The 26687-nt window shown below is 39.6% G+C and overlaps 1 protein-coding gene across 1 annotated transcript in view; it reads left to right on the top strand.

Moving 5' to 3' along the window:
- CHCHD3 (coiled-coil-helix-coiled-coil-helix domain containing 3) overlaps nucleotides 1–15573 on the top strand; it is a 66417-nt gene extending 50844 nt beyond the window's left edge. Inside the window, exons 4-5 of the mRNA XM_026052456.1 lie at nucleotides 14700–14844; nucleotides 15568–15573. Coding sequence (XP_025908241.1) covers nucleotides 14700–14844; nucleotides 15568–15573 — 151 coding nt within the window. The remainder of the gene's footprint in view (nucleotides 1–14699; nucleotides 14845–15567) is intronic.
- Nucleotides 15574–26687: the final 11114 nt, after the last annotated feature.

Raw genomic sequence — 26687 nt, 5'->3', positions numbered from 1 at the left:
CAATTAATGTATGAGTATTGTTTATTGTAAATAGCAAGCAAGCAGCGCTGGGCGGCCGGGGAGTCTCCGCTCCACCAGCGACACACGCTGCAGTCCGGGAGGGTGCTTCTTTCATACACTGGCGCCCAGAAGTCTCCCCCAGTTTCGGTTCTTATCTGTGGCATGTTGCACTACTTCTGCACATGCTCTCTCCTTGTTGGTAGGGGTCCCTGAGGCCTCGTGGTGCTCTTTGATGAAGGCCGCTCTTCTTCCTCCGGATCTGCRCATGCTTCAATGTCCTGYGGWTTTGGCCTCGTGCTGATCCTGTGTTCTTGTGGTATCTGGCACTCATAGCTTACAAGACCTGCGATAAGCCTCTTCTTTTACAGTTTGTTCTGCGAATTAGAACACGTTTATCACATGTGAATGTGCTCGTCTGTGAAACATTAGCTAAGAGAGGAAGTCCATTAAAATCATTTTTTTATTTATGTAGTTGTGTTTATCTGAAAGCGTAGTCAGTCCCATTGTGGGCAATTGAGGGGAAAAAAAAAAGGCTTTCGTAATGAGTGAGATTTTACAGACTATAATGCCAGTTTTAAAGATTCTGATACTGATCTTCCAGTTTAAACTGGAAAATTTTGCTCTAACCGGTGTGCTGGTGTGGTGTCATTTCAAATTCACATTCTGCTCAGTGCCCCTTGTGGCGCTGGCCCCTCTCGGACAGCAGTTGATCCCTCCTTCCAGGCTTTGCAGTGAGAAAATGAAGGAGATGATGGAAAAACCCATAAGCTCGTCCTTTCCTTCCTGCCACTTGCCTTTCCTTCTGGAGCCTGATGCGAAATGTTGCCGTTTGAAAGCCATAGTGGTGGTAGTCGGGGGCGAGGAGATATCAAATTAGTATCGGATTCACAAATAGTCTATGGACCATAGGTCCAATCACCTTCCTAGGAGCGAATTGAGTTCCCAAATAGTGCGGTCAACTATAAGCTCAATTCTGGCAGTACTGGATTCACAAACAGTTCGTGGACTGTAGGTCCAATCGCCTTCCTAGGAGCAAATTGAGTTCCCAAATAGTGTAAGCAACTATAAGCTCAGTTCTGGCAGTATCGGATTCACGAACAGTCCGTAGACCATAGGTCCGATCGCCTCCCCTCAAACGAGTAGTCGAGTTCACAGACAGTGTGATTTATTCAAAGGCAACATTTACAAAGCAGGTTTCAGATGTCAGTATAGGAAATTCTCTACTACAGTGTGGGGTTTTTTTAGCTAGATCTGATGTACAAATGTGCAGTCATCACTCACCCCAGAAGATGGGAGAGGGCTCTCAGTCTTGAGTCTCCTCAGGCAACGTCTCAACCAGAGGGCAGGAAAGGGGGATCAGCCTGTCGACTGATCCAAGAGTTACGATGAATTCTTCCTTCTCAGTTGTTAGTCTTCTCAGGCGATGTCTCAGCCCGAGGGGAGGGAAGGGGGATCAGCGCAGCAACTGATCCGGAAGTTACCATGGAATCTTCCCCCCTGCTCTTCATCCTTAATTCACCTTTTATACTTTTCTTTACATTCAGGTGGAGCTTGAGTGACTAGAGTCATACTTAATATTGTTACTGATTGGTGAAAAAGTTTCTCGCTTTCATTTAAAGGTACAGTCAATCGAAAATCTAGAGCGCATGCTCAGTGAGGGGTGGTCGCACTTCGGAGGCGGGTAACTTTTGGGATGGAGGTGTGTTTTCGCATTATAATGAGCGTATAATGAGCAAAGTTCAAGCAAAGTTCAACCGAAAGGAGTGATTTGCCACTTTTCTGGCTCAGCACCGGACTTTTTATCGTATATCTTCCATTGGACAGCTGCTGTGTGGCTTATCAGCGGCCCAGCACAGGGAGGGCAACAGAGTTTGGCCGTGGGGTCTTCACTGCGCTCCATCCTCCGTTACTCCCCTTTGCAGCTGTGAGGAGGGCAGGTTGTGCTGCCTGGGCAACCGTGGAGGAGCTGAGTCCGTGTGTACCAGCCATCCTGGAAGTGGCAACTGTGTCTCACCCCAGGCAAGGTTCTGTAATGCTAAAACTTCTGTTAGGCCCTAGTTTTCCAAACAATTCCTCCACATTATCCACCCTGTGACTATAGTCACTCAAGCTTCACATGAAGTTATTTAGGTGTTAATATCACACGGCCTAAACATGATGCAGTTAAGCGAGTGATTGAACATTGGTACATCACATACGGAGGAGTTACAGAAAGGCAGGGAATCTAATTCTATAAGAATGAATATATATATACACAGAAATTATTGCAGTTACAATGGTAAGTAATGATTGTAACAAACTTTGTATCCACCCCGTGAGTCTAGTACATTGGAATTTAGTCTCAAATTAGAGTCTTAGTACTTGGGACATCAATTGGATCATCTGCTGGTAAAGGGGTATAAGCGGTGAACTGAATCATCTTTACATTAATAGCTTTCATTATAGTAGATTTTACACAGGATATTGCTATGCTTAGGATAATTATCATCACAATGAACATTATCACATATTCTATTAAACTTTGGATCCAACCAGTAACACCAAATCCAAACCAACTAAACACCTTTGCCAGCCAACTACGGTTCATTGATTCCCGGAGTTCATGAGTGTCTTTCGCCACCTGTCGTATCTTCTCTAATTGAATATCAAGGTCCTGTGTAACATTAGGAATATAAACGCAGCAGTCGGTACTGGAAAGGTTCAGGTAGCCACAAAGTCCATTTTGGCGTAACAGCATCAAGTCCAGTGCCATCCGATTCTGAAGAGTCATTTTTGATGTGGCTTGTAATTGACGATTGAGCAACTGTATACTAGTATCAGTGGCATTAGCTAATTTTTACACCAAGATGCATTTATAGGTCGACTGTATTGCAGAACGGCAGTTGCTCGTCCCCAAGGTTGCAAATCTGTTGCTCCCCATAAGATCCAGCTACAGGGAAGAGTTGCAGTATTATTGTTTTCATAATAAGTGCTTATCAATAGTAGGAAAATTAAATGGCTGACTGAACTGCACAGCAACTTGCTCTCTCTTTGGAGAATAGGGATTTACTATATGGAGAGTACTAGGTGAACTCCAGAATTTTAACAAGCTCCCTGCTATGTCAGTGGGAAGGATACCCATAGGAAGGGGGTCTTCTACAGATTTAGGTAGAGGCAAACAAGCGGTAATACTAGATTCATTGAGAGCGGTTGCAAATCCCTTTATTAAAGTTAGGGCTAAGTTATCCTTCAGACTATGTGTGGCAGGGTCAGGGATGGATAAGGTTTGCAGGTTATCGCTTTGATTGTCTCCTTGATTCCAGTGCACTAAACATATCAAGCCAAAGCATATTTTACCTATGCGAATTGTAAATAGCATATTTGCTTATCCTAACTACAGCTCTATAATCCTGTTACAACTATCTGATTGACGCATGTCAAAATGACAAAACAAGCTATGCAGGAAACTAGCAACCCTGATAGATACTTGAGATTAGTATAGGAGAGTCCTTGGCTTCAGGTACAGTTGTCCAGTGTTCCGGGTTTTTGATATCCTGAAAAACAAAAGGAAGAATGCTCGGTCTCTGCCTTGACCGGCGTGCATTGGGTTGTTATTAATTTTACAAGCATGAACAAATGATTATATTTGGTCAGAAATCTGGGATGATCCACCGACTACTTATGCGGTGTGTCTTTCCACTAGCATCAGTGGCTTCCCAGGCACATAGTCCTCGAGGTTTAGCCAAAATTAAAGGAACAACACCAATAGAGGGCAATTTTGCCATCCCAGGCTGTCCCACCTGCATTTCAATAGGTGTGTCAGTTTGTGACTTTGAAGGCTCTGATAAGGTTGGAGCAGGAAGTCCTGTGGGACAGAAAGCTTGTATTTTGGGGCTTCCGTAAGTTCCCCATCTGTTATTTACAGTGTAAACTGCTTGGGATAGCCGCAGATCCCAGTTAGGCTGTGATACTTTTGCATGCTTTTTAATCAGGCCATTGACTCTTTCCACTATACCATTAGCTTGGGGATAATAAGGAGTGTGAAACACTCATTTTATTCCTTCTTGTTTTGCCCAGTCTTGCACCACAGTAGCAGTGAAGTGACGACCATTATCACTTTGTATGCACTCTGGTGCTGGGAGGCTGCTAAACCAGTCCTGCAGGGTTTTCACAGTATTCGCACCAGTGGCTGCGCATACTGCTGTGGCCATGGTTAGTCTTGATACTACTTCCACACCTACCGGGATATACTTCCGACTATGAGCAGGTCTTAATGGTCCTACATAATCAATTTGCCAGGTATTCCATAAGACTTTGTGTCTTTGAATGTGCAGAGGGGGAGCTTGATTAGGATGATTCATTTTCAGTCGGAGTTGGCATTGAGGGCAAGCTGATATGATTTCACTAACTAGTGTTATTGACACAGGCCATCCTTGTGCCACACATTCATGATATAGGTCATTTTTTCCTAAATGTCCCCTTTCTACATGCAACCATTCGATTAGCCTTTGCCACTCATCTCCTTCAGCAGCTACTGTTTGCACTTGTGCCAATTTATCGACTTCCTTATTCCACTTTGTTGCTGGTGCACTAGTTTTAGCATGTGCCTTTACCCATCCTATCTGTAAAGGCTGGTGTCTGCTTACTTCCAAAAGTCTTTGCCAGTCACCTGTTCTCCACACTGATACACAATTTACCTCCCAATTATTTGCCTCCCATTGACATATCCATTCCGTTGCTCCCTTAAATGTGGCATATGAATCGGTATCAATTATCTCAGCTCCGTTTTCCACAGCTAACAGCAGGGCTCGGAGTTCCCCGACCAGGGCGCTACCACCACCTTCCTCAGTTACTGACCGTCCTGAGCTTATTTCCAGGGCTGCTGCCTTGTAATTCCACCCCGTGCTTGTTCTTCGGGCAGAGGCATCAGTAAACCACACCCTGTCCTTTTTAGAAGACATAGTGAATTCTGGGGCGACCTTAATAGGTGAAGGTTTATAGGGAAGACGTAATGTCGTAATGTCTGAGCTTACTGGCTGTTGTAATTTGGAGGTCTTAGTTGGTCCTTCTTTTAGTGATAAAAAGTGGCTTATTCCTTCTAGGTAAGCATACCATTTGTGGATAGTTCCCTTCTGTGCCACACCTTCCGGAGGGGGAGTGCCTTTAAGGATAGGACTTAACAATGGAAACAATCCCTGAACAATGATATCCTGTGAGGTTCGTAGGTTTTCTGCCTCTTTCACTGCACGAACTAAGGAGAAGAGTCCCTTTTCCCACTCAGAATAACGCTGCTCTGTCTCTTTGAAGGAGGTAGATGAGAAAAGCAGGGGTCGTGATGGACCTGAAGCTCCCTTTTGAAAGATGCCGCAATAGGAGGCATGTTCAGAGAAAGCCCATTCAGCCCGAAAAGGGTCCACTGGATTTAGGGGGCCTAGCCTCTGATTGATAACTAATTCATCCTTTAGGGTTCTAACAGCTTCTGCATGGATCGGAGTCCAATGCCATGGTTTGTTCTTTCTCAGCAAATCGTATAGAGGACGGGCAATAACAGAGAACCCAGGAACATATTTCCTCCAATATCCTAATGTTCCCATTAGTTGTTGTAGTTCCTTTTTGTTTTGGGGTAGGTGTCCCTTTTCAATCTCCGTTAAAGTATCAGCTACAGCTCCTGATAACCACAAAGCTCCCAGGAATTTAACTTCTTGTGCTGGACCTTGACATTTGGATGGTGGTACCTCCATGTCATGGTTTGTTAATAGTTGCCAAACTGTTTGAGCGGTTTCTCGTACACACTCCTTTTTGTTCCCACCTATTAGTATATCATCTATATATTGATAAATGCATACTTCAGGGGGTTTCTTTACTGTGGCTAGAAGTTTTGCAAGTGCATTATGTGCAATGGTGGGCAAGTGTTTATATCCCTATGGCAATCGATTAAAAGTGTATTGTATACCATCCCATGTAAATGCAAACTGTGACTTATCTTTATCCTCTATGGGTACCATAAAGAACATATCTTTGATATCTAGGGTGGCCATCCAGGGATGTGCAGTCGATCATATAGTCATGACAATTTCAGCTTGTCACAGAACGAGTGGTGGCAGGGGTGAGTGACAAATGCACTTCACTCATATGAAAGAAATAATAACAGGATTTATTAATATGGACAATGATTTCACGAGATTCTATGGCAAGGCCACTTATTATTCACTGCATGGAGGCTCAAGATAATACACAATTATCTTGGGATACCCTCCCGTTGGGTCACGAGGTTCAGATTGGACCCCCTTGCTTTCCAGGCTCCTTCAGAGAGGAGTCTGGGTGCGGCTGGATCCAATCCTAGTCCCAGACCTGGTCAACGGTTCATGACTAAGGGTTCTTGTGCACAGTTACAAAGTAAAGTTAAAGAGAGAGAGCGCGCTATGTTCACTTACCACAAATCTGTTGTGGGAAGGGGGGTCTCTCAACCTCGAGGAGTAACCTTGAGAGGCGTCCCTGCTCCGGGGGAGATCCTGCTGTGCAGGCCKCAGCCGTGTCAGGAGAGCTCAAAGGGCTCTCGGGCTGTCCGCATATTTATAGGATAAGATGATTGACTTATAGTCATTCTTTCATTTCAGAGGCCCATTGGCTAGTGCACTAGCCTTACCTCCCCTTTGGGATGCAGCCTTCAGGAATGTTAGTTGAGTCTAAGTGGGAGAAGAAATCAGAATGGTGGCGCCTACCAGGATTAGATAAATCGCTGGTGGTTAGCAACTGAACAGGGCTGCATGTAAGGTACAGGCCAGGTTGAGCTGGGAAAGGAGCCTATCCATCACACTAGATAAACCCCAATTTTCAAGGGATTATTTTTCACTTTGATTTTAAAACTTGGCATCTGAACTGACAACTTGTATACATAGCTTCATCTTGATAAGTTTATTTTTCAGGGAGATCGGGAAATGACTTGAAGCCAGTGAGTTTATTGGGAGAGAGCATCAACAAAAAAAATAATACTGCTTCATAGCTTTAGATTAAGGTAAGGAGGAGGGAAAGCAATCCCTCCAGGCTATTTAAAACAAATCTTTGCTTTCAAACTGCAGAGCTCATTCATTTTGAAAAACAGCAGATGAGTAGACGTAGAGAAACACTTTCTTTTTTTCCTATCAGTTCATTTTAATGGAGAATTAATATTTTTGTGATTTCATGACTGCCTTTGCCGATCCTATGAGGAATGATATTAAATTGGGAAGTAATTTCAGTCTAAGTTATCAAGAAAAGTCTCAACTAAATATGTATACAAATTACGTAAAACAGCCTTACTTTTCTGTCTAAGCATCTCTGCCTGCCTCTGGCATAAAGGTAGAAAACATTCAGTTTGTCTTTACATAACACTGATCTATATGCACAGATTTTAAAAAAACAACAGCCTGATAAGGTGCAATTACAGAAAATCCTCCAACAACCTTCCCTCCTTTCTCATTGCTTTCCCCAAAAAAGACCAAAAAAGACACTAAACTTAACTTGCCATCATAAAGAATAAGCAGCAATCAGATTGACAGCAGTTAGTGCCCAGATTGCAATATGTATTAACAGTCTGTCCATGGAAGCTTTGTTGATAAATTGAAGAGCTGTAAATAATTATCTGAGTTTTGAAATTAGGATCTTTGATCTTCCAATCAAGGACTGGCTCATAATATCATATGGCTGTTGGGAAAGATTGCCTATTGACAGATGCTTTGCCAAGGCTGAAGAACAGCTGGAAATGAAAACAAATGTATGTTCATGGTATGTTCAAATAAATGCTACTCCTCTGACTTGATGTTATATATAGCTTTAGAATAGAGTTTCAAGTAAAGGGAAAATGAGAGAAAAAGAAAACTGAAGTTGGGTAAGGTGCAGTCTTGTTCGAGATCAATCATACTCAATAAATTCAGTGCTTTCTTGGGTTGGATAATGGACTTTATACACGAAAGAAGGGTAACAACCCGAATTTTCTAGAGTCAAGCAAAACTGACCCACTGGGTCTTACAGCTTGCCATGGAAATGTTGGTGGCTGCTGTAAGATAAAACTTTGCCAATGGAACAAAGCAAAAGGGAGGAAAAAATGTTATTTGTGACATAGCAGCAGTTGGTAAATCAGAAAGTTGAGGGCAAGCGGCAGGTTCTCAAAACTTGTCGTTGTCCACCATGTCTTTTATGGTGCAGAAAAATTTCTGATAAAATTTGCATGATCTGAAATACTGGGTCTAGAAAGCTAGATCTTAGAAAGGATTTTTGAAGCAAGCTGTTACTATTTAATGTTAGGAATGGCCCCTTTCACATGTGGTATGCAGAATCTTTGGTGAACAGAACATGTAGATTCCTCCTTTCTTATACGTAAATAATTTTAAGAGATGGCTTCAGTGTATTTTTTTACATAAATTTTTGGTATATTATGTTCAAATACTATGTTTGAATATTTTCTTCTTCACATAGGTTTTGCAAAAGCAGACGATACAATTTTTAAGGAGGAATTAGTTAAACTGTATGGTCAAGTGAATGACCAGTTACAAAAATATCAGTAAGAGAAACATCAGTTTTGCACTTCTGAGGGCCCAGTTGAAGTTTAGGTTCAAGTTTAGGTTGAGTTTTCCTGGAGACTCTACACTCAACTCCCTGTCAGCTACAGGGGCTTCCAACCACATCGTACCATGGCACACTCAGTGAGCGCTCATTAAATATTGAAACTCAGCATTCAGAAACGTTATGCACTCATTAATATTGCAGCATGGCCTAAGCTGCGTTCTTCAAAACGTTCTTGAGTGTTTTTCAAGTCTGTCAGAATGCATTAAGAAACTTGCTGATGCCAACTGAGCCAAAAAAGAATTCTTTTTGGAACAGTTTGCACTATAAGTAAGTTTAATTCTAATTTTAAATTGGTGTAAGCATTCTGAGTTGAGAAGTCCTCATAGAAAACTTAAGTGCTAAAAGATTGTGAAAGGTGAAGGAAGTTGGATAATGTACGTTATTTTTCCACAAAGTTATTTCTCATGTCAGGGGAAAAAAACCCATTAACTACTATTTTTCTTAAACAGTAGAATGTTCTTGGTTTATATCTCCTTTACCTGGAGTTTTTACTTTAGCATCATCTCCAGCTTCTAAGTCTAGTACATTGTTCACATTTTTTCCCATCTGATTTTCCTGGTAGTGGTCTGTGAAACAGAAAATATTTTGATTTGGTCTGGTTGAGTGCAATGAAAAGTGACATAGTTCATGTTTAGTGCATTGATGACTTTATCTTGGATCACCACAGATGTATCAGCCAGTGTACCTTAGGGACTGTAGTAAAGATATAATGAGCAGCCAATAGGTATTTCCCTGAAAAGTAACAAAAATACTTAATCTTGGCCAGAGTGATAAATTTTCAGTGCCTAGAAATACTGGCTAAAATGCTATATCTCTATATCTCTTTTTAATATTGCACAATTAACCCCATTTGGACTTCCTGTGAACTATAAATTAGTTTAGAATAAAGCACGTAGTATTTTTTTAAATATGAAAAACTGATCGTATGTCTGACATGCGTCAGACAACTTCTGAAAACAGATTTTTTCGTGTTTATTTCTTCCTATTTTCTCATTTTTAACAGAGATGATTGCAGGACTATTAATAAAACAAATGCCTATTTTAACAAGTACGACTTGTTTGCTTCTAACAGAAGTATTTCTGCATCTCTTAACTTTGATGTATTATCTAGAACAATGCTATCTAGTAGATGACTGAGCTTTTCACTTGGAAGACAGGCTTCTGTTAACATGTTTTTAGGAAAAGAAAGCCTGTGTCTTAGCACAGAGAAAAACATGAAGCTTTCCAAGCATTTTTCTATTTCAGAACTGTAATATGTACAGATTTGGTGTATGCTGAAGACAGATTTCCAGGGCATGGATGGGAACTGTGATGAATATGTTGTTTGTAAATCTCATAGTTATGAGAAATGTATTAACTGGAGTAACGAGCAGTCAGTGACATTGCTAGAGCGTTTCCTGCTTCCACGCTAGAACGTGTTCATGTTCCAATGAATGATACTTTAATGGCTCAAATTAAAAATTCAGGAAGGCAAACACATGTTTTTTACTCCTCATCCTGTGTTCACGTTGACAACAGATTTACACTTCATTTTTTTTGTTACTCCTTGGCTTTTAAAATGTTTCCTAATTTAATTGAATTCCTTCAGTAGATAGATCTGTAGCTAAGTGGAAATGTCTGCTTATTTAGACATTGCTACTAAAATATGGTATTGAAGTAAGAAATTAATGAATATATACCACAGAAAACATTATACTACGTGAGTTGTGGGGTGCCATAGTTAGAGCTGTGAATTGCACTTTCCACTTAATAAACCAGAAACATATATCAAGTATGGAAAGGATGGGTGAAAGAAGTTAAAATATAGAATTTCTAAGGGCCAGAAGATTCAGGGGAGATTGAAGAGTAAGAGATTTAGGATATTAGCTAAACTGCAAAAAGTGCAAGAGTCCTACAAGAATAAACTTTCTTCAAAGCATCCACTTTAAGGGCTCCAAAGTCCTTGCTATAGAAGGGCAGGGGCAGTTGTTTCTTATTTCATACATGATTGTATGCTGTAAAACAGTATAGAACATAAAATGCTGTGATGTGTTCCTTCTGAGGTCAGTATGTGGAGATTTATGTCAATGTGTTAGGTGTGACCTTCAGGCAGCATTGTGGAAAAGTAATCCTCCTGCATGCTTTATTTCCCAGAACCAGATAGTGTCACTGGACAGCTGTATGTCTTCTCAAATAATAATTCCTAATTATTTCATATATTTTTAATTCAGACTATCAACTTTATAGAAAAATATATAGCCCTATCTGTTGCTTTGGCACTTTTTTTTTTAGGGCACAAAGTTTGTTTCAGTGTAAGGCGTAATACCTCTTGTCTATTAACTAGGATTTGGTGCTTGAACGTGGGAACCATTATATTGAACCTTTAATTTTTCTGTGATTAAAGTTATCATTGTAAATGGCTTATTTATATGGAATTCCTGGAGTGAATTAAGCTGACTGGTTGCGCTGTACCTACTTACAAATTGCAGGTCTGGATTTTTCTTTTGCTTTGGTAATTATATAATTAATTATTGAAGATTTAGCTGTTGTTTGTCTTCCTTCGTTTGCGGTACATGCTGAATACCAGTAAAATGAATTTGCAGTGTTTAGGAAGAAAACTACTGTAAGTTGATGCAAGCAAATGTTTGAGATACTGGAGCGTAGCTGCCTGCTGTTTGTTTCATTAAGCTCCTACAAGCCACCCAATTATGTAACTCAAATAAGTGAAAATTACTTCAAAATCCTACTACTTTTGATAAAACTCTGGTGAATTTTAATCAGTCGTGGGCATTTAGGATATTCTTATGACTGCAGCTTGCCTTAAATGTAAATGTCTAGCGTGTGCTTCAGGAAGTTTAGTACTGCTGTACATTTTATTATGTAGATATGGTACGAGATACATCATCACATGAATTTGAATCAGATACTAAAAAAGAAACTTTTTTTTTTCTTTAAGGCATGTGTAAAAAGCCAAGTGCTTATAGATGTTTTTGAAGAACATGAACTGTATCTTTTCGGACTAACCCGTAAAAAAAAAGTCAATCATGGAATAATATAAACTTATTTTATGGCAGAATGCTGCACAAGAAAGGGAGTATGTGTGAGAGGGAGTAAAATATTATCCTTTAGTGAGCTGTTTTCCTTTGGTGAGATGACCTGTGTGCCTTAATCAAAAAGGTTAATAAACTACTACTAAACACCTTGCCCCAACCACCTGTAGAGCTATTAAGGTTTGTAGAGACCTTTCTTGTTGATATGTGAGAAGCCACCTGCTTCTCATAAGATTGTGTAGTGTCCCCAGCAAGTGGAGGGATCTAGTTGTAGAAGCTGAAGAATTTATCAACGTGAATGTAGAAGAAATCTGGATATTTCTTGATGACAAAGGTGCAAAAGCCACGGAGTGTTTCAGAACCAAGCAAGAAAAATTGTAGGAAAGGACTCCTGATCTATCCGGAGAAATAGCTCTTTTGAAAAAGATTTACAATTAAGCTGAACTGAAGAGTTCCTTTTTCTTTAGTCTGTTATGTTTTGAAGTAAATAGATGTTTTCTTCCTCTGTTCATAAAGAAAGAATAAAAATACTGGAGATGGGGAAGGATAGCGAAGATGAGAGTCCTAAACTCGGGAGGTCGGATGTGCTCGAGTAGGAGGACTAGCATCTCTGCATTGCCGAAGTGTGAAAGAATTACCTGACTTCAGGCCTTTAGCAGCAAAGATTTTTGTCTAGTCCATTAAGCTAGGAACAACATGAAACAACTGGAGATTGACATATAGTTTGTACCTATCTGTGTGTGTATATATATTTATATATATAAAAGGTAGGGTTTTTGTTGTTTTTTCCTCATCTTTTCCTCTCCTGCTCTGGCAAGGCTGTAGGCAAGAATATATTCATATATATTCAGTATATTTGCAGGCAAGAGTATGGTTGCAGCTCGCTCGCCTCTCATGGGCTTTAGCAAGACAAACTTCTCTGAGCCAGATGGAGAGAAATGTGGTGGTTTTAGGCAATATTCCTGCTTGCTGCAGTGATCCTCTATTCTTTTAGGGAGAGCTGTAGAGAGAACGGGGCTGGCAACCTGCTGCTTGGATCACACTGATAAAGGCTATTATTAAAGTATAAAAGGATATTATTAAAGGATAAAAGAAACGGGATAAAAGGTATTCCTTCCTGTCGAGGAACATTACGCTTGAAAATGCCTTAATAATATGGTGTAGAAGGTGTTTTGTTTTGTGACATGTGTTTGTGCAATGAAGCTCTAGACAGGCAGCTGGAGCCAATGTACAGGCAGCAGGAGGACATGGGCTCCTGTGGTGGCAGAGGTTGGGAGCTGGTGACTTCTGCACAAGTGAAGAGCAGTTTTCAGCACCTGCAGAAGGTGGGAGGGTTAGAGATGTAGCCCTGGCCCCAGGAGAGCAGTGAGTTTTACTGGGAGAGGGGCCTGAACTGGCTATTGTTACTCTAACCTGATGTGCTTTGGGAACCTGATGTGTTTTGGGCATGAGTTTGAACCAAGTGATTTCCAGAGGTCTCTTCCAGAAAATTCCAGAGAATTTTCTCTGATTCTGTGAATGTTCCATGTTTGGTCAGATCTTAAATATATAAAATACTGATATTATGTTTAAAATTGCCTCTTCAAAATACTGTTTCTCATTTTTTTTCCCCTTAAACTATTATTTTGAGTGTGATGCTCCAAGGAGCTATGTTCAGACTTCAGACTCAGGGCGGCTGTGACCATCTCAAGAGTCTCTCTGATCTTAGATGAACTGGCTCGAGCAGAGCAGGATGTCTTCATTTCTCAGCTTCAGTGAGAAACCTCTCAAATGCTGTATCCCAATGTTAAAGCCTGTTGTTTCTAAGTGATAGAGGAGTTGAATTTCTTCTCTTTGGAAGAGAGGTTGAGAGGAGATCACGTTGAGGTGCGTAATCCTAGGGACAAGAGGGAGAGTAGACTCGAAACATTAACTGAGCTAATGTCAAACACGGGAGTAGTTTGAGAATTAGAGGTAAGTACTGGAGCCTTTTTAATTTTGGAGAGTTTATCATGTGGAAAAACTGGCAGCCTTTTCAGGTAGTACCCAATTTCGTGTAATTTAATTGCCATCTGCGTAAAGCAGAGGCAGACTTTTAGGGGAAAAACACCCTTGAGAATAAGCCAAAAAGGATGGTGAAGGAGCGTGCTTCAGCCTCGGGAAACGCTGAGTGCTGCTGCTGCTGTGCCTCGCATGGAATTGCTGCTGAGACTCCTATTTTGACACTTTCTGGGCAAAACAATTTTCCTCCAATTGAAAAGATAACCAGTGTGTTTTGACTGCACCATTGATTGCGTGAAGTCTTTGATATATCGATGCTGCTGGAATAATTTGGGGGACCTTGGGAAATCACTTAATGGAATTTGGTCCATGTCTGCATAATCTGGCTTTTTTTCCTGGAGTAATTGAAGATGCTTCTTAATAAACTTTTTTATAAAGACTCCCAGTTGGTTGCTGCCTTTCAAGGGGTTGTGTCTGAGCACAAAGTAATACATGTTGTAATTGTCTCTTCCTTCCCCTCCCCACTTAAATATTTTCCCTGGGGAAGAATCTAATGTACTGTAATGCAAGTACCTTTTACAAAGTGACCCTCCTCATTACGATTTGTTCCTTGAAGCTCCCTTGACAGCGTACAAATGCACTGAGAATACTTAAGCTTCCCCTCCCTTGCTCTTTGAAGTATCTGTTTGAAAACCTGTATTTGATATTTCCATTATGATTCGGAGCTCTCCGGTGTTGACTTTGTGCTCACTGTCACAACACACGTGCAATAGATGAATTTTGTTAGCTAAACAAACTATTCATACTCTATTTTCAAGAAAGTTAGTGCTTTATATAAGGACCCCCCCATCTATTTTAAGAGTTTCTAAGAAATTTATGGTTTATAATGCTGTAGATATGTTGAGAATTTCCTGAAACTGCAGCTGTGTGCATTGAACTCTATTGCAAGAGGTGCAGTATCTCTGTATGATGATCTGAAATCACTAGGAAGGTTTATTATGAGTGTTTGGTTCTTGCAGTGTCTATCCTTAAATGCATCATGCTTATGTCTTTCCAGGCTGTATTTGACATAGGCTTCCAATCTCTGCTTCCCTCCATCTTCCCTAGGTTGAAGCAAGAGTCAACGTATGGACGCGATGAGTTGGGCAAACTGGTGGAGCGCGAGAGGGCCGCAACGAACGAGCACTTGGCTCGAGCCATTCTCAGGGAGCGGGCGGCCACGGAGGAGGAGCGTCAGAAGGCCCAGCGCTTCGTAAGTTCACAAACTTCCACGGGAAACCCCGATTTGTTTTTCAAAAACACTTTTAAAAACCATCTCCCAACTGTTGGTAGAACAGGAAAGCAAATCTCTTCCTTTGATACATCTTTTTTTTTCTTATTGCTAAGTATTACCTGCTTTTTTCACTTTCCTTTTGCTATGAAATACCCCCGTTTTATCAAAAAAAGTCTAATTTTTAAGAAGATTGCAAATATGCCCAGTGAATGAAGAGTATTATTTGCCTCTATGTTCAAAGGAAGGAAGAATAATGTCATAATCTAGGTCTATTTAGTAAATTTTGTTTAACCATATTAAGAAGTTACTGACTACGAGACACTCTTCTTGCAATTAATTATCTACTACTTAGTTAAATAACATTTTGGGCAACAAATCTTGGTAAGGATTTATGAAGCAGAATTTGGAGAGTCTTTTATGTTCTACAAAACGGAATAAAAGTCTGATTCTGATGATTGTCTCAAACTTTGGCACCAGCTTAGTGAAGAATTCTGCATCGAAGAATCGTATTTCATTAGAGCTGATGTAAAAAACCTTCCTGACAAGGAAGTTGTAAAATATAGCTGGCTGTTTTCCCCTGAAAACTGGCACTATATATTTCAGTCATTTTCAAATGTCGGGCAGATTTATAGCTTCCTATAGCGGTCGCTTGAGGCTGCCTCTATTGAGTCTTCTATCTAACAATAATAATTGTTCTCTAAGGTATGAACGTGCCTTTTTTTCTTTCTTTTTTTTTTTTTGGCAAAGGGCTTGGGTATAAACGGTAAACAAATCGGTGTTTTCAAGGGGGAAAAATAGCTTAAAATCACTTATGCGAGCGTTGCTTTTAAAATAAATGGGATTGCTTATGTCAGTGTCTGTATAAACATTTATAAAAGTAAACTAAAATCAAAACCTTCCAAGAATTATATGGTAGTAAAGAGCAAGCAAGCCATTTAAATAAGCAGTAGTTTTATCTATGCTGTATAGGTTTTTTAAAAAAATCTATTGCCTGTGGTGTTTTTTACAAATTACTGAGGATTATTTAAAAAGTTTATGCATGTACTTGAGCATTAGTATCTTTTGGAGTCATTTCCCAATGCTTTTGTTGTTTTTCCAGATCCATCTGATAATGCCACTATTGAAGAATAATTTATTTTAATCCAGTTAAAAAACAGGCTCATCTTCTGTTATTTTAAATGCAGATGGTATGGAATTTTGATCTAGACACAGTCTTAATCTTATGACATAAACCTCTGATTGCTAATATTGTCCAGGGTATAAAAGGGTTTTGTGGTGTCTTCAGCCTAACAAAGAGATGAAGATATGTTTTTGGGAATGTTATTTGCATGAATATCTGCCAGGACATTGCATTTTTCACTTTACTATTGTATTTAGTATCATGCTTTTGAAGGATATTTGAGATATCATATCTCAATACCATAGGGATATTTCTTACTGTGTATATGGAAGTGGCTTACCTAGCTGTTACATCATTTTTATTGTTAGTTTTCTCGTATTTTAGCATATTTCAGTCGGAACAGCTCAAGTGAAGCAATCAGGAGTTGCTTTGCACTGATTCTTGTCAGCTTGGAGAGCGTTGTCTCAAGTTGTGTGCCCGTTGAGTGGGAAGAAGAGCGGGCAAACGGTGCGAATGAAAGGACGCAAGCGCCGTTACGTCTTCAAGTGACGTGTCTGTCACGTAGGATGGGACCGAGGCAGTTGCTGTTTTTAGTGGGGTAGGGTCTGCTGCCTGTCACCTTTGGAAAGCTCATGGTTGAAAATGTGTCTCTGGGGAAGCACATGTTACTTAGCTAGGACATGTCCTGCAAGTCGGCAAGTGACTTACATGACTTGGCGTCGTCATCTCATGTCTGTGCTTTTTGCACCTATAAAATTGCACCTAAAACCTCTCGTGTGTTAAGTAATTGCTTCAGGAAGTTGGTATATGATGTACTCTGGATTTATCTGGTCTATAAGATTCTTTGTGGAGGAGCATTTTTTATATCGTTTCTGAAACGTTAGTAGTTTTATCTACAGAGGTAACTTCTTTGCTGCTCCTTTACTGTTTAAACAGTGCATGGTAAATGCTAATACTATCGTGAGGAAGGAAGAAAAACTTTTTTATAAGACTGCTAATTCATTTTAAAAGATGAACAGACGTGAAGCTATTATATTGACATAAATGCTTCTCATTCCTAAAACATTTTAACACCAGCTGCTTGTTGTAGTTTCAGAGAGAAGAAGCTTCTGAGTGTTAACATATTAAAAGTTAGCTTTAACTCTTTAAAAAACAAACCCACCTTGATAAAATGAGGCTGAAACAGGCAGCCAAAAGAGTAACAGCTTTGCAGATGGCAAGAAGAGCTACAGAAAGACATCATTTATCGCTTTTAAGGAAACATAATCCACTTACCAGAGAAAAAAGAAACCTAAAAAAAGAAGTCAACAGAGCCTGAACAGCAAGGGAAGGCGAAGGAGGCATTCCTAAAAAGAAGAAGCTATGAATTAATTTTCAAGCAATCACAATTAGGAAGATCATGTCACCTGGTAGGCTAAATGTAAGAAAAGCAACAGAAACACCATGTGACCAAAAAGGTGTCAAAGTGCAATTAATAAAAGCTATAAAGACTAACATACATACGTGATACACAGGCACCTCTGCATGCAAACCCTAGAACAGGAATCCTACCGAAGACTGTTTAGTCTTGGTACTAACAATTCAATACTTGATTGGGGAATAAGAGCAGTGCACAGAAGAGCCAAAAAGCCATAGCAGGAAAGGACACCATAAATAAATTGTCCTATTATCTATTGAAGGTGGAAGAACTCATGGAAGTTGTCATGATGGAACTTTTTTGGCAGAGGTCTCTTCAAACAGTCTCTTGGATATTGGTAGAAGAACATAGGGAAGAAATTGATGGTATTGCTAATAACAACATTAAATTCACACAAAGTCTGAAAGAAACTCTAAGATGATGGATGAGCTTCTGATAGCTGAACTACTTACTGCTGCGTAAGCTCTTAGCGAAACTCCCTCTGTGCAAGTGGACTGGAACGTGGCTAATGTAATGTCGACTTTGCTTAAAATGAGTTTAGGGGAGATGCAGAGATCTGCAAAACAGTAATTGTGAAGTCTGTGCCAAGGTAGAAATTATGTCTGAGAGCAAGATTTCTAGACCCTCACCAGAGCTGTAGGAATTGGCCCTGGCAGTAAGCATGAAGATTTGTTATAAATTGTTTATTTTCCAAAAAAAAAAAAAAAAAAAAAAAACCCACGTATTTTTAATACACACATTTTAACTGTTTTTAACTGCTTTTACTAAAAGTCATCAGAAGTCATTGGCTTTCAGTAATCACCACTGAGATGCAGCCTGACTTTTCATGCAACACATGGCTGTGGTGTCTCAGATGTGATGCCAGGGAGACCCAGGGCACCCAAGAGCTTTGGGGTCTTGCCTCTGCTTCGTGGTCTCAGCTTTATCTCTCACTGGGGGATCCTGCTCTCCCCACTGCAATGATGCAGCAAGTCCATGCTGAAATGATCTATTTAGCTTGTTATCCCTGTGAAAATTTGTGTTTTTTTCCCCTTGTCTAGCTAGTTCTGTGAAGCAACTATTTTAAGGGTTACACAAACATCAGTGTTAGGCATAAGGACAAGTGAGGAGTAAAGAGGGAGTAGGACTGTCCATTTGGCAGCAAGGAGTGAAAAGACAGATGTGCCTTGTATTGAATAAAGCTCTCTCATACTTAAATGTGCAGCTTGGGCAGCTTTGCTGGTGAAGAACTTCTTCAAGTCTTTTCTAGCAGTTTCTGTCACTGCAGTGTTGTATTTATTCTCCTCCTCCTTGAGGAAGGGCTTTGTAAGGAGCTAAATCTTTTATTTCGGTCCATATTTAAGTGGCATTGGTGTGATCTTTGGTGAAGACTGATACAGTTGAGGACTCCATAGTGCTGAACACTTGTGCTGTGTCTTCTTCATGTAGGATCAGACCTGTTCTCTTTGCGGTATCTCTTACAGATGATCTTGCTGCACATCTACCAACTGTAGGTAGTTCAGTTGAACATCGCCTCGTTGAATGGCTTTAGATGGGGTAACTTTACCATTAATAGCTTATTGACATTCCATCAGTTGAGTCATTATGAGAGTTGGGGTGAGGCACAGAGAACGTAGAGTAAAAAATCGATGTCCCTCCACAAAGCAGAAGGTCTGTTGTATTTCCATCTCCTCATAATGACCTGGAGTTTACTGTTAACGTATTTGCTTTACTGTCTGGACTGAAATGAGCTGTCATTAAGGCCCTGTATGTTAGAAAATGGTTTTATTGAGCTGCCAATGACATTAAAGTCTCATTTCCCTTTGAAGAGGCAGAGAAATATTGTTCTGTTCATTTGCTCGAACCATAACATTAAAATTTGATTATTGCCATCATTAGAAATCTGTATCCATGCTAATACAATTATATATATTTTCCTATGTATTGTTCCAGGCTTTCACTGAAGTACCTGTTAGAGAATGAAATCTGTTGTTGCTGCATTTTTTCTGTTTTTAAATAATTTTCTACACAAGAATGCCTATTAATAAATACTGTGTTCAAAAAAAATCAATTGGGAAGAAGTATCCTTATATGAAAAAGCAGTTTTTGCACCTTAGGTGAATGTAGTAATCCGATAATTGGGTATTTTTGCTAGCAGAATCACATTTGAGATGGATAATTCCTCCTTTACTTTTCGAAGCCGTGAAATCAATAGACAAAATACATTCCTTGATATATTGGAGCTGAAGTGCGTTGAGTTGCATTAGGAATGAATTTGGCCTCGTGTCATAAGTGAAAACATATAGTTGAAATAGTGTTTCACTCTTCTGTGTCTCAACTGTTTAGGTGGTTTTCCTATCATCCGTGTGTGGCTGGTCCAAGTCACGTGTACGAGCAATGACCTGAGCTTTAGTATTTCATTTATTCTTCCTGTCCTCAATTCATTATCTTTGTCAAGAGGAGGTCCCCTATTTTCCATAAGCAGATTATATCCTGACCTTCTTGCTCTTTCCAAGCAGTCCTGTTGGAAACCATATTTTAAGGATGACTTCACTAGAACATACCAGAGGGAAGAAATTACTAAATGAGTTAAGGCATTAGTTCTCAAGAGAGAAGTCTGTTTACAAATCTGCAGTATTTATTACATACCTCATTTAGCTCATTCATCATTTTAATAGAAAAATGAATCTTTTTAGATGATTCTGTAATAATTTGAGGTAAACTACATTGCCTAAGGCAAGACATGATTGCTTACTGTAGAGAAGGCCAAGCTGTTTTTGAAAAACACAGTATGATTGGTGACTCTTTGTGATTTTTATCATAGTGGAAATATTAAAGGCTTTCTAGCTGTGCTTGTATTTGAAAATGAGACTTAAAGTTTGGAAACAACATGGCACAAAATTAAATTTAGTGGCAGTTGCTTTATCTCCTGTTCAGTTTTATAATAAACATCTGTACTTCTCAGAAGTAGAGATTTTTTTTTGATATTTAATCATAAGATTCCTTTGGGTGTATAGGCCTCTTTCTTTGTTGGCATGTGCTATCCCATTTAACATGGAGAAATAATCTTTTTGTATTAGAAATCTTGATTTTTTTGTGAAGGAACTGGGATACAGCTGGCTTGGGACATCGGATGATGTCTCTTGGAGTACATAGCCATATGGCTTTCCAGTGGTTGGTGATGAGTAGCAAGCTGTGGCACTGTTCTGCTCCCCATCTTTGAAGCATGATGTCTTCAGTTTCTTCCTGGGAAGTGGTGCTGTGTCGCTAGTGGCCACCACCCACAAGAGCTCGGCCCTTCCTCCCTCCATCCTCCCCTCGGCTGCTTGCACACACTGACCAGGTCCCCTCTCGGCCTCCTCTTCTCCAGCTCAACAGGCCCCGCTCGCTCGGCCTCTCCTCACACCACAGCTGCTCCAGGCCCTTCCTCAGCCCTGTCGCTCTGCGCTGGCCCCTCTCCAGAAGCTCCACGTCCCTCTTGTCCTGGGGAGCCCAGAGCTGCCCCCAGTGCTCCAGGTTTGGCCTCCCCAGAGCTGAGCAGAGGGGCAGGATCCCCTCCCTGCCCTGCTGCCAACGTCCTCCTGATGCAGCCAGGAGCCCATTGGCCTCCTTGGCCACGAGGGCACACTGCTGCCTCATGGTTAACTTGGTGTCAACCAGGACTCCCAGGGTCTCTTCATGGAACTGCTGTCCAGCAGGTCAACCCCTCATCTGTACTCATGTCTGGGTTTATTTTGTACAATATTCTGTACAATATGTATTATTTCTGTACAATAATAAGATTTTCATTTCTAAATTGTCATCACTACCTGGATTTACAGAACCCATCAGCCTAGAATTTAGGAAGAGATATCGAAGGAAGTAATCAACCTCCTTGGTGCTTGAGGGCTTTTTCCTTTTCCAGTGCTTTTAGTTCACTGCTCCCTTCAAAATAAGCAATCTTCCTATCAGACTGATGTGATAAGCCTGAATTCCTAGTAATCCCATATGCAGGGAAAGCTTTGCAAAGAAAACTGTCCAGAAGAAGGAGCTGAATTACTCTGAAGTCAGAACTAAACATTATCTTGAAAAGAGATGCTTGGGGCGGGGGTGGAAATGAATTCAAAATTAAATTTTCTTCTTCTTAAATCATAAACTTTTTACGTATACCCAGCATCTGCCCTGACTGCCCTTTTATCATCACTAGCCTCCTTTGGAAGACCTGTGCAACCCTAGGACTTGGGATGCTCCAGAGTATCTGCTGTTTCCTGTTCAATTTTGATATCGTGGTTGCTGTCTTAGAGGCTTTCCCCAGTACTTGATAAGCTCTTTCTTTACCCAGCCTTAATCTATGCAAAATAGAGTATTTAAGGCATGTTCTTTGCTCTCTTGATTGTGTAATTCAGACTCTAAATCCTTGTACTGTTCCCTCTCCTTTACGATGTTCAAAATTGCCATCACCTCAGCTTTTAGGTATTTCTAATTGTGTGTGTATTTTTATTTATTATTATTTTTAATGTCTATTTCCTATTCTTGTGTCCTAGTGGATCCAGTATATTTTCCCTCTTGCCTATACGTTTTTGAGTCTTAGTTTCTGCCTTCCCCTCTGTCCTTCCTACTAGTACTTAAAGTTATTATCTTTGAGGCATTTTTGAAATACTGCTCCTACAGAGACATCTACAAGAGGAGAAAAAAAGGAAAAAAAATCATTTGCATTTTGAAAATAGTAATTGCACTGTGTGCACTCATCTTCATGCAGGTAAACATAATGTTATGGATACAGCTTATTTCTCTCGTGGCTTCTGCTCTCTTGTACACTCACTCTGTTGCTGTTGTTTGTGTTGCAGTGGTGAAGGCATTTGGAAGAGGAGTGTGATTTTTCTATCCTGCTATATTAAATAGATCATCTGAAACCCTTTCTATACTAAAATAAAAATAAGACATTGCTGGGCATAAAGATATCACTAATATATGTCTTAGCAGTGCAGGAATTGGAAGATCCTGCCAAATATTTATGAAGGATGAAAGCTTTTCTTACCTGGATGCATCCGCGTGCCTTGAAGAAATGTTTAAAACCCACTTGCATGTGTAAAATTACATTATTAATGGTAGTGAACAGTGATGTGTGATTTTTTTTTTCCTTTTTACTTTTCTTTCCCTCTGATGTAGTTAAACAGTAAAAGTAATTTAAAATAGCCTGTGGGTAAGAGCACCCTTCTTGCTGTAGGTAGTATTCCCAGTATCATCTGTGTCCTGTGAACTGTATACTAGTTAAGAAAATGTTTTATTTTGTCTCTGGAAATGCTATTAAGTGTCTTTGAACTAGAAACATTCATTTAGTTATTTAAAATATTCATTTCAGTGGCACAATACAAATAATTTTCTTCTTCCTCCAGGTTCTGACTTGACAACATATTGTAGATGGATAATTTAATTTTCCTTTTTATATATAATTGTCATTTGCTCTTTTCTGTATGGCAAAGATTAATACATAAGAAAAAAAGCAATGAAATAGGAAATTTGGAGGGCATGTAGAGTACTTAGTGAGGACTTATTCTATTTAAATAATACTTGAATGGTAGGAATGCTGTGTTTTCTTAGCCAAAACAGTGTGTGTGTGTGTGTGTGTGTGTGTGTGTGTGTGTGTGTATTTATATATTTTTATTCTTACATAGCAAAGCTCAGGATATTGACAGAACCAGAATTAATCATGGTGTTATCCCAGTATCCAGATGAAGATCTAGTGCTTTACAAAGCCTTCTGCTCCATCAATTTGTTCTTCTGGTTGAATTCAAATTGAGTTCATTTTTATAGATTCCCTGCATAATACTCTGCTCTCTCCTCCCTCATTCATTAACCAATTTGTTCTTGCTACTCCCTTTTTATTGACTGGCTAACAAAATTGCTGTGCTATCTTTTCAAATGAATATCATCATTCCTTGTCATGCTTGGGCAAAAAGTAAGCATATTAATCTGTTTTACATAAACTTCTCTTTCTTGAGAGAAGACCCATTTCTGCCTTCAAGATATCATGAAAAAAAGGTAAAATTTAAATACTGTTCTCTTGCAGCTTTCAGTACAGGACTTATAAATATTCCTCCTATTCCATGTGCCTTTTGATTAATTCTGGGCCTCTGGAGTATGTTCATCTTGCCCATTGTATAATGCAACAAAAGCTATATCAAAAGGTTGTCAAGATTTGTCCCTAGAAGTGACATGGTATAAATGCATATAATGGATTAAAATGTGTTCCTTCAACAAAAATTATGAAATATAATACAGAAAGTCTCTTCTGATTCAGTGTGACCACAATTTAAATCAAAAGAAGAATGAGAATCTTAATGTGTGTGAGAATCTTAATGTGTATTTACTCTTAGTATAGGTTAATTTTGACTAGGCAGTTATTTTCCTTGTCTCTCCTTTACAGTATCTGAGCTATCTATCTTCCCTTGGGTTGAAACAGAAGACTTATGAGAAGATAGATTACTGATAAGGGGGGAAAAATTAGGCAAAATTTGTTATTAATGACTACCTGAATGATGATTAACCAAAATCCTTATGCAATGATACCTACATCAGGATTATTTTCATTGTGGAACATGCATCTTTTGGTAGGGATCACCAGCTGAGAGAGGGGACCAAGCCACTAAAAGAGCACAGGTTGAAAAGGAGCCATTCCCGTGTACCTTAAAAAGTTGATCAGGTTGATCAGTGAGTGATCTTGAAGTTGTTCTTTTATGGTGTTCACTCTGGGTTGTGAAAATGCTGCTCTCATCAGGACCATCTATTCTGTTGCAAGCGAGTTCGGAGACAAGGATCCTTCCTCTGGAAGCATCAAGCTAACAAAAATGAGGAGTTTTTGCAAACAGGCAGATAGCAATGCAGTATTTCTTTATGGTTTAATGTGGTAGTTATATTTTTTTTCTCACCTGCATTTTACTGAGAACAGTTGGAATCTGAATACTGAACAATAAGACATAACCCATTCACGATTAAATGAGATATGTCCTTCTTATATCTATGAGAGGAGACCTGGAATGATGTAAAATTTCTTTTTTTTTAGGAGATATCTCTGCTCTTATAAGTAATTTTGTGGTGACCTAGTATTTCTTTGGAGGACAAAAAAACTAAGGACTAGGGACAATTAAGACGTCAGTAGACCATGTCCCACCAATTTATATATTCTAGACTATGCCCAACGCTGGGATTCAAATCTGAGAATAATTAACTGTGAGATATAGTAGGTAAATAGTTAATACTGGTTGTATCACCTCTTTCAGAAGAGGAGACTGATGTCATCCTTGGGAAGGCATCACGGTGGATGCCAGTTTTCCTCTTCCAGCTACTACTTGATGCTCTTTTGCATTCAGGAGCACCGTCGCTGCCTGCTCTTACATCTGTTTCCCATTTAGGAAATTATCCTATTGCCTATAACAACGAAGCACATTGCCTTCAATGAATGCTTACTCCATCGTAGCCTTCGTTAGGGAATGGAGCCCGTTGGGAGAGTCCTCTTTACCTTGAATGCCATATGGCAGAGAAGAGACCTCTAGCAGTCATCAATGTATTAATGTCGAACGCTCTTCCCAAGCTTAGTACTGATGGAGCAGTGGGGACAGTGTTTCGCCCTGCATATTTCTGACAAATAAATTTAAGTCATTTGTTTTCTATGAGGGAGAAAAGATATTTTGTAAAGCTCTCTTTAATATCTTAAAACAAGAAAAAAACTCAAAAAACCCTCTTTCATCTTCACTGTTGATGAGGCCAAAGTGCATGGAAGAATTATCTGCATTATCGGCGTTTTCAGCAGTTAGGTCATATTCTGCTTTACCCAAACACAATGCCTCAGACATTTTTATTGGTTTTGCTTTTTTAATACTTCTTTTTCCTGCTCTTTGCACACTTTGACGCGATCTTTATTTATTACTGTAAAATTGGATGACTTGTATTTCTTCCGTGAGTTATTGAGGTAGTGAAACTTCGGTGAAAAAAAAACGCTCCCTAAGAAAGAAATACTGCTGCATGCAGTTTTTTTAGCTTGTGCTAAAATGCAATTTTAACAACTAAAGGGAAGAATTCTGTGGCTTCTCCGTGGCTATCAGTTCTGGGCCCTACTTACCCCTTTTACGAAGTGTTTACAGTGCCATAAGGAATAGTATGGGAGTCCTTTTGAGAAAGGGTAGATTCTAACCAAAGGTGACACTTGCCAGTGTGCCTATCAAAATGTAGAATGAAATGGCATTGATGAAAAAGTGCCATCTGATAAAATTAATAGTAATATTACTATAATCATTGTTATAGATTCACCTACACGGTGTCACAAACCATGCCTGATGGTTTAAAGGACATTAAAGGGAGCTAGTTCTTACTCAGGATAGTCTAGATTCTAGAAAAGGAAGAATGATAGAGAATGGTATTTGGGGGAAAAAGCAGACAAGTGGCAAATGAAAAATATTCTCACTTTTTGATGCAATTCCAGATTTCCCTATCTCTCCCTATCAGAATTCTGGTACATCTCTGCATTTTTTCTCTCCTGTCGGGTCTCAGTAGTGTGATGCATTCTGCTGAAGGTGCTGTGAATATGGAACAAAAAAGATAGCCTGCCTCCAATTTCCTTAAAGCCAGGAAGAGTTTAAAGTGTAAGGGTTAATAACTTGAGGATGGCAATATATCATTTTATTTCAGTAATAAAAATTAGTTTCTTGATGGGACAGTCCTCTGAGGGCTGGGGGCTGCTTAATTTCTGTGTTCCCAGGAGCACAGGCTGTCATCTCTGCCCTGTAAAACACACTAAACTTTATAACTCGAAATTCAGCCTCCTTCCAGGAAACGTGGTCTTCAAAATTAAACGTATGTGCACTTGTCTCTGTTTCTGCAAGTGCTGTACGTGTTGCTTCTTGGAGGATGTGAGAAGCTGGTGGGTGTGTTTTGACTTCAATTCCCTCTGAATTCTGATATATTCTTGAACTGGGGCGCCTGGTTAATAAGATGGGATGGTGCTTAAGCTGGTTCTTATTGCTAAGTTTTCTTTTTGCTTAGCTTGGGTAGCTCCTGATAAAAGTCAAACCTTGAAGAGGGCGTTCATGTGAGTAGCCTGGTAGTAAAATGAGGCAAAGCACTTTCTTTTCTGGCCTACTTTCAATTTAAAAACACCCTAATTTCAACATGAGGCTTCCAAAAAAGATGAAATCAATTCAAAATAAAAACTGCTCTTTGCTGTCAAGGCAGCTATTGAAACAACTTCATAAGATGATATGAGAGATGTGTGTTGCCATTGATTTTGGGGAAATCCTGCCCCAAAAGTCAGGAATACTTGTGGGTCCCAAT

This window comes from Nothoprocta perdicaria, unplaced genomic scaffold, assembly GCF_003342845.1.
Source record: "Nothoprocta perdicaria isolate Ctin4 unplaced genomic scaffold, notPer1 scaffold_89, whole genome shotgun sequence".
Classification (NCBI taxonomy): domain Eukaryota; kingdom Metazoa; phylum Chordata; class Aves; order Tinamiformes; family Tinamidae; genus Nothoprocta; species Nothoprocta perdicaria.
The sequence above is the reverse complement of the archived record's forward strand: the minus strand, read 5'-3'. Positions and strand labels throughout refer to the sequence as shown.